Consider the following 13,770-nt stretch of genomic DNA (forward strand, 5'->3'; position numbering starts at 1 on the left):
TCGATGCTTTTGATCTTGTTGATTTGATCATTTCCTTATTTTGATGGACTAAAATATATATGCTGTTGAAGTATTTGGTCGATGGCAGAGTTAAGTCTCCTTATGAATCCCTTGTAGTGGATATATTCCATCCTATAACATGGACCTAGTTTATAAAATTTGATCCCCATGTATGTACATGTTCTTGAAATATAAATGCAGCCTCTGAGTCTTAAGTTGTCAACACAAGCAAGGGTAATACCCTTTTAGTTTTAGTTCCAAGTGTGAGGCCCAATAGTCCCACATTGGAAAGACTCGTTCCAGAGCCTGGGCATATGAGGCGGGTATCTCCTAATCCTGCAGACGCGTTTTGGGTGGAAAACAAAACCGGGGAGGGGTGAAGGACGCTTGCGTGAAGCCCCAGAACCGGACAATATCTGGCAGGGGAGCCCCGTGTTCCCCCCTCATGTGGCCCCCACGTGGGCACTAGGTGCCTCACGTGCCTCGCAGAGGCGGGGGCGTGACATTTGGTATCAGAGCCGAGGACGGCTCTTGTCCGATGGTGGGAAGGGTCCGATGGTGACACCAAGACATTGTCAAAAAGCATGCAAAAAGGTACCTACTGTCATTCCTTTTTCTTTTTATTTCGCTTGTCTGAAGATATGTTTTGATTGGTTCTCACCCTTTTTAATCTATTCCGTATAGAAGAGAACATAAGTTCTTGATAAAATGAAGTTCTCACAAGATGGCATTTCCCCTCTTGGATATCATTAGCATAGCTGATGAAGCAAGTGGGTAAGTTGATCGAGACTTCTTCCAGCCTCCTTTCTTGAATCTTGATGTTGCAACTTTGAAAGAATAGGTCAAGATAGGGTTCACTACAAGTAAACGTATGTTGTGGGTGAAATTAAGGTATACCTTCTTTGGTTTGTTGTTCAGTTTAGCCGAATGTTCTTCATTCAAACCATCAACCTGTATCTTTTTATTGTTAAGTTGGCGATATATATACTTTTTTTTTTCTTTAGAAAACCATCCCTAAGGGATTCGAGTTTGCAAAGACGCCTACCTGTTCATAGATCAAAGGAAAATGTTACAAGAAATGCCATTAGCAAACCCAAAAGAAGATCTATTATATCAACGAAGATATGACAAACAAAATTAACAAAATTTAATGACAAAGACCATCAGAAATGGTGCAGCCCAAGAAACATGGAGATACAGATCCATTAACAAACCACAAAATTTCAATAAATAGTCTTAAAAGCAGCAAATATATAAAGCATCAGGAATGTCCAACAGAAAAATGACTGGATCTGGAGCTGAATCCATCATTGGAAAGAGAGGATCCCCGCAGCAGGAAACACGAGCCTTTCATCAGTTTTCTGGCTGAAGAAAAAACATGCACCACAGAATTAATATATTTGTGAATGTTTTGCAATTTCTTCAAGCCAGATCTTCTGAAAGAGAGATTCAACTCCATGCCTTTTTTTTTTCCTGATCTATCAGGAAATCTTTTTCTCTGATGCTTTGTCCACAGAAAGAAGTGAAGGTCGGTCTCCTTCTCATACCGCAGAAGTCTTCACAGAAGTGCCAAATTTGCCCTACGAAACTAAAATAAAGGAACAAATGCCTTGAAGTTTCTTGGGCAAAAGATTTATATATCTAATGATGTTGCCAAGGCCAAATAGCTAGAAGTCTTAGTTGTCATCTTCAAACATGTCATGTCATTAAATTAATTTGAAAATGTCTATACAATAAGAAAACTTTATGTAGAAGAATCCTCACATAAGATGATGCGTCAAGTACTTTTCATTGTTGTGTTAAGCAAATACGTCTTATGCAATGATTATTATTGGGCTTATATCCTCCATCAATTCAAGAATATTGTCTAAACTTGTACCACCAAACATAGAAAAAATACTGGCTGCTTCATATTTCTTCATGTCACAACATGAGATTAATTTTGCTTCCAAACTTGACATTAGCCGGAACTTTTGTGCAGCAAAAGGGAAAAAAAATGAAGTTATATCAGCATATCACTGGAGGAAAGCAATAATGTCTTGATTCTTTGTAGCTAACACCTCTCTTCATCTTAATCTAGTCCTCTATTAAAATTTTGGGCAGATGCAATCGGACTAATAATGGTTATGTTTCTTTGTTGATAAAATCTTTCTAATATAGAAGTTTGATACACAATGAAGGCATATATAAAAAGAAAGTCAGATTTCGCCTGGAAATGGTTTAGGCTACTTGTAGCTGTAACTTAACAACATCTACCAAGAATGTATGCTTCTTACACTCTAAGTTACGAGCTTTGTAACCTCACTGATTGCGCTAGATGTTATGTTGGACCTTGTGCAAATTTATTATATTCTAGAACTCCTCACTTAGGAACTAATTAAGAATGAAGAATTAGTCGTGGTTGATAAGGTGGAAATCTTTACCATCGGAAAAAAAAGTGGAAATCTCCACATCCATATGAGCAACACATGTCAATCCAAAAGAAATCATTTATAGCAATGGCTTCTCCTAAATGGTATATTATAGTAGACCAAGAAGAAGTCACCTTTGGCTAATGGAGTCGTAGATTGTTTGAGCCTCGTATGTGGCTGACTACTCCAGAAGAGCCCTGTGAGTTGGAGAGATGAGGGAGGTGCCTAAAGCACTTCGAGACTTGTTATTTCTTGATTTTTTTGGACGTATCTATACTAGGATTGTATGAATTATCCATTACAGCAAGAAAAAGAAAAAAAAAAGAAGTCACCTTCCCAAGTATGAGAGTGATGTTTGGATGCATGAGATTTGTTAAGTGCACATGCACATTTTAGCACTCTTTTGTACCTAATTTTCTAAAGTTCTTCTGCATATAACTCTTAAAAAGATGTAATTTTTTATTTTGGTTTTCATATTGTAATTGAAGGTCCTTCCGAGCCAAGCCCACCTGAAACTTGGGTCACTCCCTATCTTTCTACTGCATCATCACGATTCATCCTTATTGTTATGGACAGAAGTTTCATCTCAACCAATTGCGATGACCCAATCAAATTGTTTTCATATTCATTTCGCCTATTCCCAACAGCTATGAAATTAATAATGACATTTATCCCTGTTCATGGCTTGAAAACACTGTTCATATGAACAGTGTTTGAGATGACATTGTTCATATGAACAGTGTTACGTGAAAACACGGTTCATATGAACAGTGTTACGAAAAATATGCTCTGTTCACTGTTCTTCTTCTTCCTCCCGTAGTGCATCACGGCCGTCCATCTTCCACGGATCACCTTCCAGATTAGCTCCCACGCCCGTCCGCCTCTTCCGCGTCAAAGCAGGCTCCAGCCTCCTCCACGATCCATCCCAGCATTCGTGCAACTTCTTCCATTTCCAGCGCCCGTTCCACAACGCATCTCAGCTTTCGGATTAGCAGCCATTCACATGCGATCCTCCCAACGATCCCGCGGTGTCCTCTCCGGATTAGCGTCCGCATCACGGCCGTCCTCTTCATCCGGAAAGCGTCCCAGCCGGGATGCGCATCATCGCCTCCCCCGCGTCCACCTCTTTCCCCCATTTCAAAAATCTTCCCACGATGCTTGCAGCCCCGCATTCGGATACTTCCGTTTCTCGCCATCAAGGAGCCGCTCCAGCCGCATTTCAGCTCCCTTCCGCATCCTGTGACCCCCTCTCCGTGATCGCTGCATCTGCGCCGGATCTTCACCCACGATCAGCTCCCAGCGGCAAGAAATAGGGGAGAAGAGGGGGAAGGAAAGCCAAGAAACAGAGCCATGCTTTGTTTTTGAAAGAAAGGGAAATATTAAAAAAAAGCCCACCGAGCGTGCCACAGGAGGAGTTTTCTTTTTCTTTCTTCCTTTGTTTTTATGTTTTATTTTGTAGAAGGAGGAAGCATTAGGCTTCCAATCTTCATTTTATTTTTGTAATTGTCCTTTTATGCAATCCATAAATTTATTTTTATGCAATCTATATTCTAAGTTTCAGTTTTCTTAAGCACTGTTTTCATCCATGCCAAAGTTTTCCTTTGAATAGTTAAATATTTCATTAAATTTAGAAATGCTCTTCGATTCCAAGTATCTGTCTTTTCGTTATTTTCAAATAGAAAACATTCTCTGGTAGACTAGAGAATCATTCAACATCCCCGAAGTAATATTTTTTTCTTATTATTCAAAAATCGGCTTTGAATCGGAGTGAACGTTTTGATTTTTATGCAACTCCAATCGCCTCCCTGTGGATCGACCTCTTACGACCACTATTTTTCGAGTAGAAAAGATAAGAGTATAATTAATCTAAAACTTTGTTTGTCGGCTCTAACAATGATCTGTTTAGTGCATTAAAAGGTAAACAGGAAATCGGCAACAAGATTACAGTTGGAGAATTTTAGTATCTACCTATCTTCCTTTTCCCCTCGATTTCTGAGTAAAACGTCTACACATCTATGAATGCATTCACACATGCAATTGTTATTTGATAGATGATTAGTCATCCCCAAAACTTTAGTATATCGATTACACTCGACTATTTAACTCAGGAATACCAACATAAAGAAGCTACTTGCTGGGTGATTTTTAAAGCCACAAATGCAATAACCTAAGACCTCACCCAAAAAGGCTAGTCGGAAGGTATTATTTGGATTTCTAAGTTTTGTACAAGTACCCAAAATCTTTCTGGAGGATAGCCAATGTGAGACTAAATATACGCCTGCATGGATTCTCATAGCAAAATTATTCACCATTGCATTAGCTATCAAAGGGTTGTTTGCATTGCACAATTCTTTCATATCCATATTGGACTAGTTTAGTATTTAGCTTTCAATGCTAGGCGATTGTTATTCACATTGCCATTCAAGACCCACATAAATTCACATTTCATCCTATGCATGTGAAATTAACAATTGGCGTGGTTTGATTCATAAGAATCATTTGTTATTTCACATTAATATTATCTTCAGAGGAGCAAATCGTATTCAACAATTAGTTGAGAGTAACAAGGCAATTATCAAACATCAACAAGATGCATGGCAAAATAAATGAGATCATATGGGATGCATGTTAGCACAAATGTGAACATTTTTTTTTTCTCATCTTGATATAGTCTTATAGATGGCTTGGGCTGCATGTATTGGATCATCAAATAGTCTTGATAATTAAACCCAACTTATTTCTTGTTAAAAGAAAGAAATAAAAAATTTATTCAGATCAAAGAAAATATTTTTAAATTACAAACATGGAACCTACCTCTAAATGAAGGCTGAATGTCATTGAATGCCATTAAATCTCACTGACTCAACGGTCCAGAATGCTTGTATCCATCTCCTGCAAAAGTTTTGTTTGTCCATCTCCTGCCAAATTCTCATCTAACTGTCAAGATATGATCTCCATCATGAAAATAGCCCTACCAAGTCCATGTTCCTCAACGGGTGAGCAGAACAAAGACCTAGCTTCTATTTAATAGGATTTTTTTTTCATGAATATCCTTCCACATATCAGATTTTGCATGAATGCCCTTCCAAAATTGATATTTGCATGTATACTCTCGTAAAACACTTGTTTTACCATTCTATTCTTTTTTATTTTTATTTTTGCATATGTATCCATGCTATCTAGTGACACTAAAAAGTTAACGGTTTCAAATTAAAATAATTAAAATACTTTTAATAGGTAGACATGCAAATAGATCGCGATCCCGATAACAGGAGAAGAAAACAAAAACAATAGCATAATTTTAAAATTTTAGTTTATTTTTAATTAATATAAATATGATTTTTTTTAACAGAACAATCGTTATATTATTGGTATTTGTATAATAATAGAGTTTTATGAGGATATATATGTAAATATAAATTTTGAAAATGTAATTATGAAAAATTCGATATTTAAAAGGGTATGCATGTAAAACAACCCCTATTTAATAACTGAACTCTTTTAATCTTAATTAACCCAATAAAACTAAACCCCTATCGCTTCCCCGCTCCTCTTCCCCCAAGTCACTCCACAGTCTACAGTCGGAAATGTCGGCGACGGCGCTGGCGATCGCGATGAGGCCGCCCTCCTCCGCCGCCTCTCCTACCGGCAGGGCGCATTGCCCGCCGGGATCTCTCCGGCGGAGGACCGCCGTCGTGAAGGCGGTGGGGAGGACGCGCATCCACCGGCTGATCGAGGAGGAGGGGGTGGTGCTGATGCCGGGCTGCTACGACGCCCTATCGGCGGCCATCGTCCAAAAGTCGGGCTTCAGCGTCGGCTTCATCTCCGGTTACGCCGTCTCTGCCTCCCTCCTCGGCAAGCCGGACTTCGGCCTCCTCACGTCTCTCCCTCTTCCCCTCCTTTGTTCTCTCTTTCTTTATTTTTATTTTCTTTTTTTTCAAGAAAAGTGAATTCCTGATTATTTTATTGATTTCTCAAGAAAAAAAGGTTTCTTGTATTGCTTTCTGGTGATTCAGGGCGCCGGAGATGGCGGAGACGGCACGATTTGTGTGCGCGGCGGCGCCGCTCATCCCCATTATCGTTGATGCCGGTTCGATAACGTCGATCACTTCCACTAGGGTTTTTGCTCTCTAAATGGCACATTCGTAATTTAGTTATAAAAAAATTCTGGCTATTTCGTAGTAGAAGATTTTAGTAAATATGCAAAAATATCAAGGAATATATATATATATATATATATATATATATATTGGTAAGTCAGAGAGATCATGCATGTCTAATATGAATACATCCCATAAGATTAGAAAGCAAAAGAGAATTTAAAGGAGGTATGGTTTCATAGTTGCGCCAAAGAGTGCCACCCGAATGTTGAGAAAAGAAAGAGGCAACCCAGTTCGCCGTTCGTCTCTCTGTAGACATGAGAAGCAAGCACTACAATCTCTAGTTAGCCTAAGAATGTCCTGTAGCAGTGGGTGCCCACATGACATCTTTGGATCCACTGAATCACCACAGTAGAGTTGCCTTCAATCTGAATGTGATCCGCTCTCAGGGTGAGCCTAGCCTAGTTAAGCAATCTAAAGTCTGAACCTCTGGTCATAAATCCGGCTCTAACTCTGCAATCATCTGCAGATACATTGCCATCAAAATTAACCTTGAGAAAGCTCGAGGGTGAGGGCTCCCATCGGATAAATACCGCCTGGGTTGCTGCAAGAGCTGAACAGGAGTCCTAGATGTCCCTCGCAATCATGGCATCTCCAACAAAAGACGACTGAGAGAACCAGGCCACCTGAAGTAAGGCTTTATCGACCACCGGCCTTGGGTGTTGTCTCCTATTCTCGAAGACCGGAACATTTTTGTCTGGCTAGATATGGTAGGCAAGGTAAGCAGCCCTCACCCCCCACGGTCCCAAAGCAGAAGTCCTTATAGTTCCTTCCAAGTAATCCAGGAAGGCAGTGATGGGGGTCGTGGATTGCCAAAACCTCCAATCAACAACAAAAGTCGTCTACTCATTTTATTGTTAGCGACTAGGTGGCAGCTAAATTGAGCCTGGTGTCAGCCAACATCTAGGTCTGCCTGACCCCGAGCAGTACTACCGTCTCTTCCTCTAGACATCTGTCGCAAGCCGATAGAAGACTCAGCCCTCTACCATGCAATATGCCCCTGGTTGGTAGGCATTCTCATGCCACCTTCTAGAAGAACAAGGCAACTCGGGGGTGAACACGGAGCTTCCAAATCTAGCCACCGCTCATTCTCTATGTGGGCTCCACCTTATAAAGATCACAAAGGTCACTGGCCTTCACCCTTGATTTGCACGATGTCTTTCAGACCCTTCTATCCAGAGTATCTCCAAAGGAATTGGCAAGGCCAGAACTCTCTCAGCCAACTGGTCCCCAAAGATGCGTTGGATAGTCGCAACATCCCATCTCCTTTCCCCAAGCATGAACAAGTTGCATACCTTGAGCCCCTTGGTACTCAACATCGACCAAGGTGGGCCAGGTATGCAACGACTGATCGAACACCAAGGCATCATCCATGACTTCAATCAATCGCCTATCACCAACTGACCATCTAATGCTAGCCAGCACCAGCAGAGCACGAGCACACATGTCTCGCCATATGAGGGAGCTGTGCCGAGTCACTTGGAAATCAGATACTGTGGAACATGTCGCATATCTGGCCCTCATCTTGGTGCACCACAAGCCATCCGGTTCAAGTAAGAACCTCGCCACATGTCTAGCAGCTAGGGCCTCCTCATCTGAAGTGACTGGATACCCAGACCCCCACTATGCATTGGCTGGCAGACAATATCTCAGGCAATCAGGTGCACACCGCCTCTGCCTTCCTTCCTTCCCCAAAGGAAGGTCTTGAATATCTGCTTTAGTCTCATCAGCAGGGCTTGAGGCATGAGGGTGTCGATCATCAAGCAGACTGGCATCGAACTTAAGACAACTCTTAGCAAGATGGCTCTGCCCATCATCGACAGTGCCTTAGCCTACCACCCCTCTAATCTCTGTCGGATGCTATGCTCCATACTGTTGCAATCAGTCCTCCGAGGCCGTCTGCTAGGGACAGGTTTTCTCAGGTATCGCCGGACCCCATCCTGCTCACCCACCCTCAATATCTGCTTTATGCTGGATTTGAGTTGAGGCTTGATCTTGGGGCTGAAGTAGACAGTGGATTTGGTGAGGTTCACTTTCCGCCAAAGAGTTCTCTTTCTAATTACTCTAATTGATAAAAAATTATTGAAAGGACTTTTGTTCCAAACCCCTCCCTTTCTTACTGGTTTCTTTTTTTGACTTTGCTTTAAATTTAAAGAGAACCTGTTCAACCTATTGTTTCATTAAGAAAACATCGTATAGCAACCTAAATGGATTCTTTATAGTTCTTATTCAGGCTGGAGCTGGATGAAACCTTTGTTCAGTTAAATCATGTTACTAGGAAATCAATTAACTTGTCAAATTAACAATTCATCAATTCATGTTGGATGACCTTACATAATTGTGATATTACCCTTTTTGGTCAAAGTTATGTCCCAACTTCAGCAAACATTATGCCAAAAAATTACTTCAAAAAAGCTTATAACATGTAAAAGAAATATATAAAAGAATACTCCAATACAGATGTGCCTTAAATTCTGATCATTGCCTAAGAAGGAAAAGAAAATCATGGACTGATGACTCCATCATCTTGTGGCTTGAGCTTGTCAGTTGTATCTTGTTGCTTATGAAATTGTTTTTTGGATTTTTGTGCAAAGCAAAAAGAAGATTTATTGAAAAGACATATCTACTAATTATAATATGAGCTATGATGAAAATCATAGTTTTTGGCAATCATATCTTGCACCTTAACATTTTTCACCCATTCTAGCGCTTTTAAGTTCTATTTTAATTGTCAGATGTTCCTGTATGATCAAGTGTATGCTTTTAAGTGTTTTAATTTGACAAACCACTAGTTAGGTACAAAAGAAACACATTCATATAACAATAGCGATGACGTTAGAGTATTTGCTAAAATTTCATGTTTCCTACAATTTAATAATAAGATTGGATAATGATAATGAGATAATGCCTGATGTTACTACAAACTTTGGCAAAGTTATGCCTCTGATAATGTTTGTTAAAAATTAAGATTGGAAAATTACTTGTTTGTTGGTTCTTGACTTCTTAAGGACTAACAAACTCATCATTAATAACCTCTGGTTTTCATGAAGGAATTAGATAAAAGAAGCTCAAATATTTTACAGAAGTTTTGCTTCTTGCTTGTGACAATCAGAATCATGGTTCAAATGTTATTTCATTTGAAACTATGAAAAAGGTTTGTGTTTTAGAGGAAGTACAAATGGTTCAATTGGTTCTCTGGTTATGAAGATCCTTTAAGAACGATAACATTCTATTATCATTTGCAGGATCCAGTTTGTTGCTGACCTAAATTCATTTCCACAAATAACCCAATTTTTTTATTGCTCATCATCAAATGAATTGGTACTCTCATAGCTCAAATTCAACCTCCAATGAGAACAAAGACATAATTAATATACAAAATCCATTTAATTTTGGAAGGACTACCAATTACGGAGTAGTCAAACTATCTACCTGTTACTTGTCGTAAGGCTCTAGCTTATCATGCATTACAATTCCAACTTTCAAAATATTTTATGTTGTTTTTGGATAGATCACAAATGAGACCCAAGCCAGCTATTCATTCTTTTGGTTTCAATGTGCAAGTTAATAATAGACCAGGATTCAATGCAACATAAAATTAATATGAACCAAATGGAGCTACTGAATTCTGTTCAAGACAACATTTATCAGAAGCCAGAATTTTATGGTCCAAAAAAGTTGGTATAATTGTGAACTTATGGGGAAGTTTGATTGTTTGCATCTGTCAGTGTAGTTTCCTGAGACATATTTCTACAGAAATTTTTCACTTTTTCCATTCTTTTCTATCTTGAACTCTTATTTCTAGAACAAGCATTGCCGCTCTCTAGCTACTAAACATTGTCTCCTTTCAATCAATTTCATTGCTTATTTGACTGTGTTGTTACATCTTGTAAGGTGCATCTGAGATATTTTCTTTGTTAAAAATATTCTAGATACGGGAGGTGGCAATGCTCTCAATGTTCAAAGGACTGTTAAAGATCTAATTGCAGCCGGTGCTGCTGGTTGCTTTCTTGAGGTATGAACAACCACTATACTAAAAATTATAGGTTTACTATGTCGGCACCTTTTAGTATCACTTCTCAAATTTTCACATTTGTTCCAGGATCAAGCATGGCCAAAGAGATGTGGTGAGAGAACCATCTTCCCTTCCTCTTTTACTTTTGTTTTATTCTATGTTATTGTCTGATATATGCAGCACATTGTCTTTTTTCAGTTATATTTTGACATTATTCTTGCAATGATTCTAACAATTGTTATTGTTCGTCTGGTATGTGGGTGACAAGGACATATGCGAGGCAAACAGGTAATTTTATTATGGGTGATATTAAATTCTTCTCTCCCTGCAACTTCTCTTAGATGTTACAAACAAAATCTTATTTGTATATCAAAGACTGGTTCTGATAATCTGTACAAAAATTTACTCACTGATGTTTATCTATGCATGCATGCAAACGTTTTACTTGGTAGAAATTACATGCATTTCCATTTTCTCTACATAGACAAAATTTATGTGTGCTTGTGCCTTAAGTGAATATTATCTTTATAAAATGTTTTCTGCTTTGACAATTGACCCTTAAATATGGCTATTTGTCAATTCCTAATTGTAGGTGATATCGGCAGAGGAACATGCAGCAAAAATAGCATCTGCAAGAGATGTTATTGGCGATAGTGACTTTTTTCTTGTTGCTCGAACTGATGCTCGTGCAACCTCTGCTAAGTCGGGCTTGTCTGATGCAATTTCACGAGCTAACCTCTACATGGAGGTATTCTATTAAAAATTCTAACTATTTGCATTTTTATTAGCAGTTTATTTGGAATTTTTGTCAATACCCAAAATTGCTACCTAACTTTATACTCTTGTATTGGCATATGCTTTTACCAATATATATGGCATTTATTTTTTCCTTTAAAGAGTGCATGCCTGTCTGCATAATGAGCTAGGAAAAATATCATGATATGAGAGATAAAGCTGGAAGAGTTGCAATGAGTATTGACACCTGTACAACAAACAAGTATCTCTAACATTCTTATTCATGTAGATATATTTTTTAACAATTGCATGATAATGTTTTGGACATTGACAGAGAGTATAAATTCAATTTTTTTTAACAAACCAAACTTCTCTAACAATTTGGCTATTCTCAAACAATGTCTATCTATATAAACCTCTCCAAGAAGTAATTTCTTAAACTAAACGTTTTCAAGTACAATCTGCAATTTTCTGTTCCAACCATTTTTCTGCTGTGCATGTTTCTGCTTATATTTGCTACGCTATGATATTCTTATTATTTATCCAATTAAAAATGGATTTATACTGAGATAACTTATGCTTGATATGCCCCCTTTAATATTACCATGGGAAATGCAAATGAAAAACTATTCTGCGTTCTATTAGACTTATAGTGTGTGTCACTTTGTTCTCTACTAACAGAATCTGTGATCTCCTCAAGAAATGAACTCTATGGTTGGGTATCTGTTAATATTTTATGGTGTACAAAATATGGTCTGCCGTCTTGGTACCGGACCCCGTACCAGTGCCATACTAGTATAGTATCAATATGGTACGGTATGGAATTTTTTTGGCATATCGAGTATCGGTACGGTACCGGATACCGAACCGGTATGGTACGGTACAGTATGCAGCATACCTTGGTACGAAAGGGACTGATCTTTAACCTTTTATATTCCGGTTACCATATGTCCAATGCCAATTTTGTTCATATGCTTTAATGGTATTGTCAAAAGTTTTTTTATATAGCCTGACATTCATTTTACTCTTTTTAAATTCCTAGTGTTTCCGCAGCACTCAGATGATAGAAATACCTTCCCATGGTTTTATTGTAACTCATGGGATAGTTTAACAATCTCCACCCTTCTTTGGATTACAACATATATTAATGGACTTTTGTAGGGATCTGATGTCGGTAAGCCCTCAAATAAGACAGACTGTAGAAATTCTGCTAGTGTCGACCTTGTGACACAAAGTATGGACCATCATGATTTGATGACTTACTACAACTGTTTCTCATAATTATATTAAGACGCGGTTGCAGTGATATCTTATTTTTTTTAATGCAACATCTATATAATTAAGTTTATCTCATTTAGGCTAAGCTAAAGAGCCTAGGAGCTCCCAGATGTGGATGAATTGATTCTATATTGTAGAGAAACTTTTGATGACTTAAAAAGTGGTATTTTTACCTTATGCAGGCAGGAGCAGATGCCTGCTTTGTAGAGGCACCAAGGGATGATGATGAGCTCAGGGAAATTGGTAGGAGGACAGAAGGTTACAGGGTCTGCAACATGCTTGAAGGTGGAGTTACACCCTTGCACACGCCACAGGAACTCAAAGCAATGGGTTTCCATCTCATTGTGCATCCTCTTACAACTCTCTATGCATCTGCGCGCGCATTGATTGACATTCTCAAGGTTTTGAAGGAGGCAGGTACCACCAGAGATCAGCTCTACAAGCTTGCTACATTTGAGGAGTTCAACAAGTTGATTGGATTGGAATCCTGGTTTGAACTTGAATCTCGATATTCTAAACTCAAAAGTTCTGTTGAAGTCTGAAGAACTGTAACAATGTCCGGAATTTTTGCGGAACAGGAATGCTTCATATGCTGTTCATTAGATTTTGATCTAAAAGCTTTGGCAGTCACCATCTCCAATCCACTGATCAAATTTTTGAAAAGAAGTTTGTTCTTATTTTCTCTATTACTAAGGCACGTGAGGAGTTTATTCATATTCTTGAAGATAAATTAGCATGATACTCTTTCTATGTTAGTTAGAATTCTGGTATTATTTTAGATGATACCATAGAATTTCTTTGGGGAATATAACAGACAGCCATGGAGGTAATCCTAATGCAAGAGGGTTCAGAATAAATCCAAGATCTGTGCATTAGTGCATGGGTTCAATTATTTTTGTTTTATCATCAATTGTGACAGGAGCTGTGTGGTTTCTCTTTCTGATGAATTTGAACTATGAATATGACGGGAGTAATGGTGCATAGAAACCCCTGTACAGGAGGCACTTGGGTACCAGAAGTATAATGATGAGTTCCAGATCAAGTATCATCAAGCATGGCTGCATGACAAATATCCTGTGGATGGATGTGATTTATTCAGGCTGTTTGCTTTTTCTCTTTTCAGCTACCAAAAGATTACTGCTTTTTAAAATTATATGGCCATGGATATATG

The 13,770-nt window shown here is 38.6% G+C and overlaps 1 protein-coding gene across 1 annotated transcript; it reads left to right on the forward strand.

Annotated features, from left to right (window-relative positions):
- The first annotated feature begins 5,925 nt into the window (after positions 1–5,925).
- On the forward strand, positions 5,926–13,313 carry LOC103711034 (carboxyvinyl-carboxyphosphonate phosphorylmutase, chloroplastic-like). The gene is made up of 7 exons (XM_008797003.5): positions 5,926–6,291; positions 6,428–6,501; positions 10,504–10,586; positions 10,674–10,698; positions 10,855–10,874; positions 11,179–11,334; positions 12,782–13,313. The coding sequence occupies exons 1-7, from the start codon at positions 5,999–6,001 to the stop codon at positions 13,139–13,141; spliced, it is 1,011 nt and encodes a 336-aa protein (XP_008795225.2). The 5' UTR covers positions 5,926–5,998; the 3' UTR covers positions 13,142–13,313.
- The last annotated feature ends 457 nt before the right edge of the window (positions 13,314–13,770 follow it).

The sequence above is a fragment of the Phoenix dactylifera genome, chromosome 13 (genome assembly GCF_051530095.1).
Source record: "Phoenix dactylifera cultivar Ajwa chromosome 13, Ajwa_hap1_PhDact_Kaust_v1.1, whole genome shotgun sequence".
NCBI lineage: Eukaryota > Viridiplantae > Streptophyta > Magnoliopsida > Arecales > Arecaceae > Phoenix > Phoenix dactylifera.

Excerpts from the sequence above, each read along its gene's own strand:
- LOC103711034 (XM_008797003.5), top strand. The coding sequence starts at position 5,999 with ATGTCGGCGACGGCGCTGGCGATCGCGATGAGGCCGCCCTCCTCCGCC. Across the intron at positions 10,699-10,854 it reads AGCATGGCCAAAGAGATGTG|GACATATGCGAGGCAAACAG; the intron begins GTGAGAGAACCA and ends GTGGGTGACAAG. Across the intron at positions 10,875-11,178 it reads GACATATGCGAGGCAAACAG|GTGATATCGGCAGAGGAACA; the intron begins GTAATTTTATTA and ends TCCTAATTGTAG.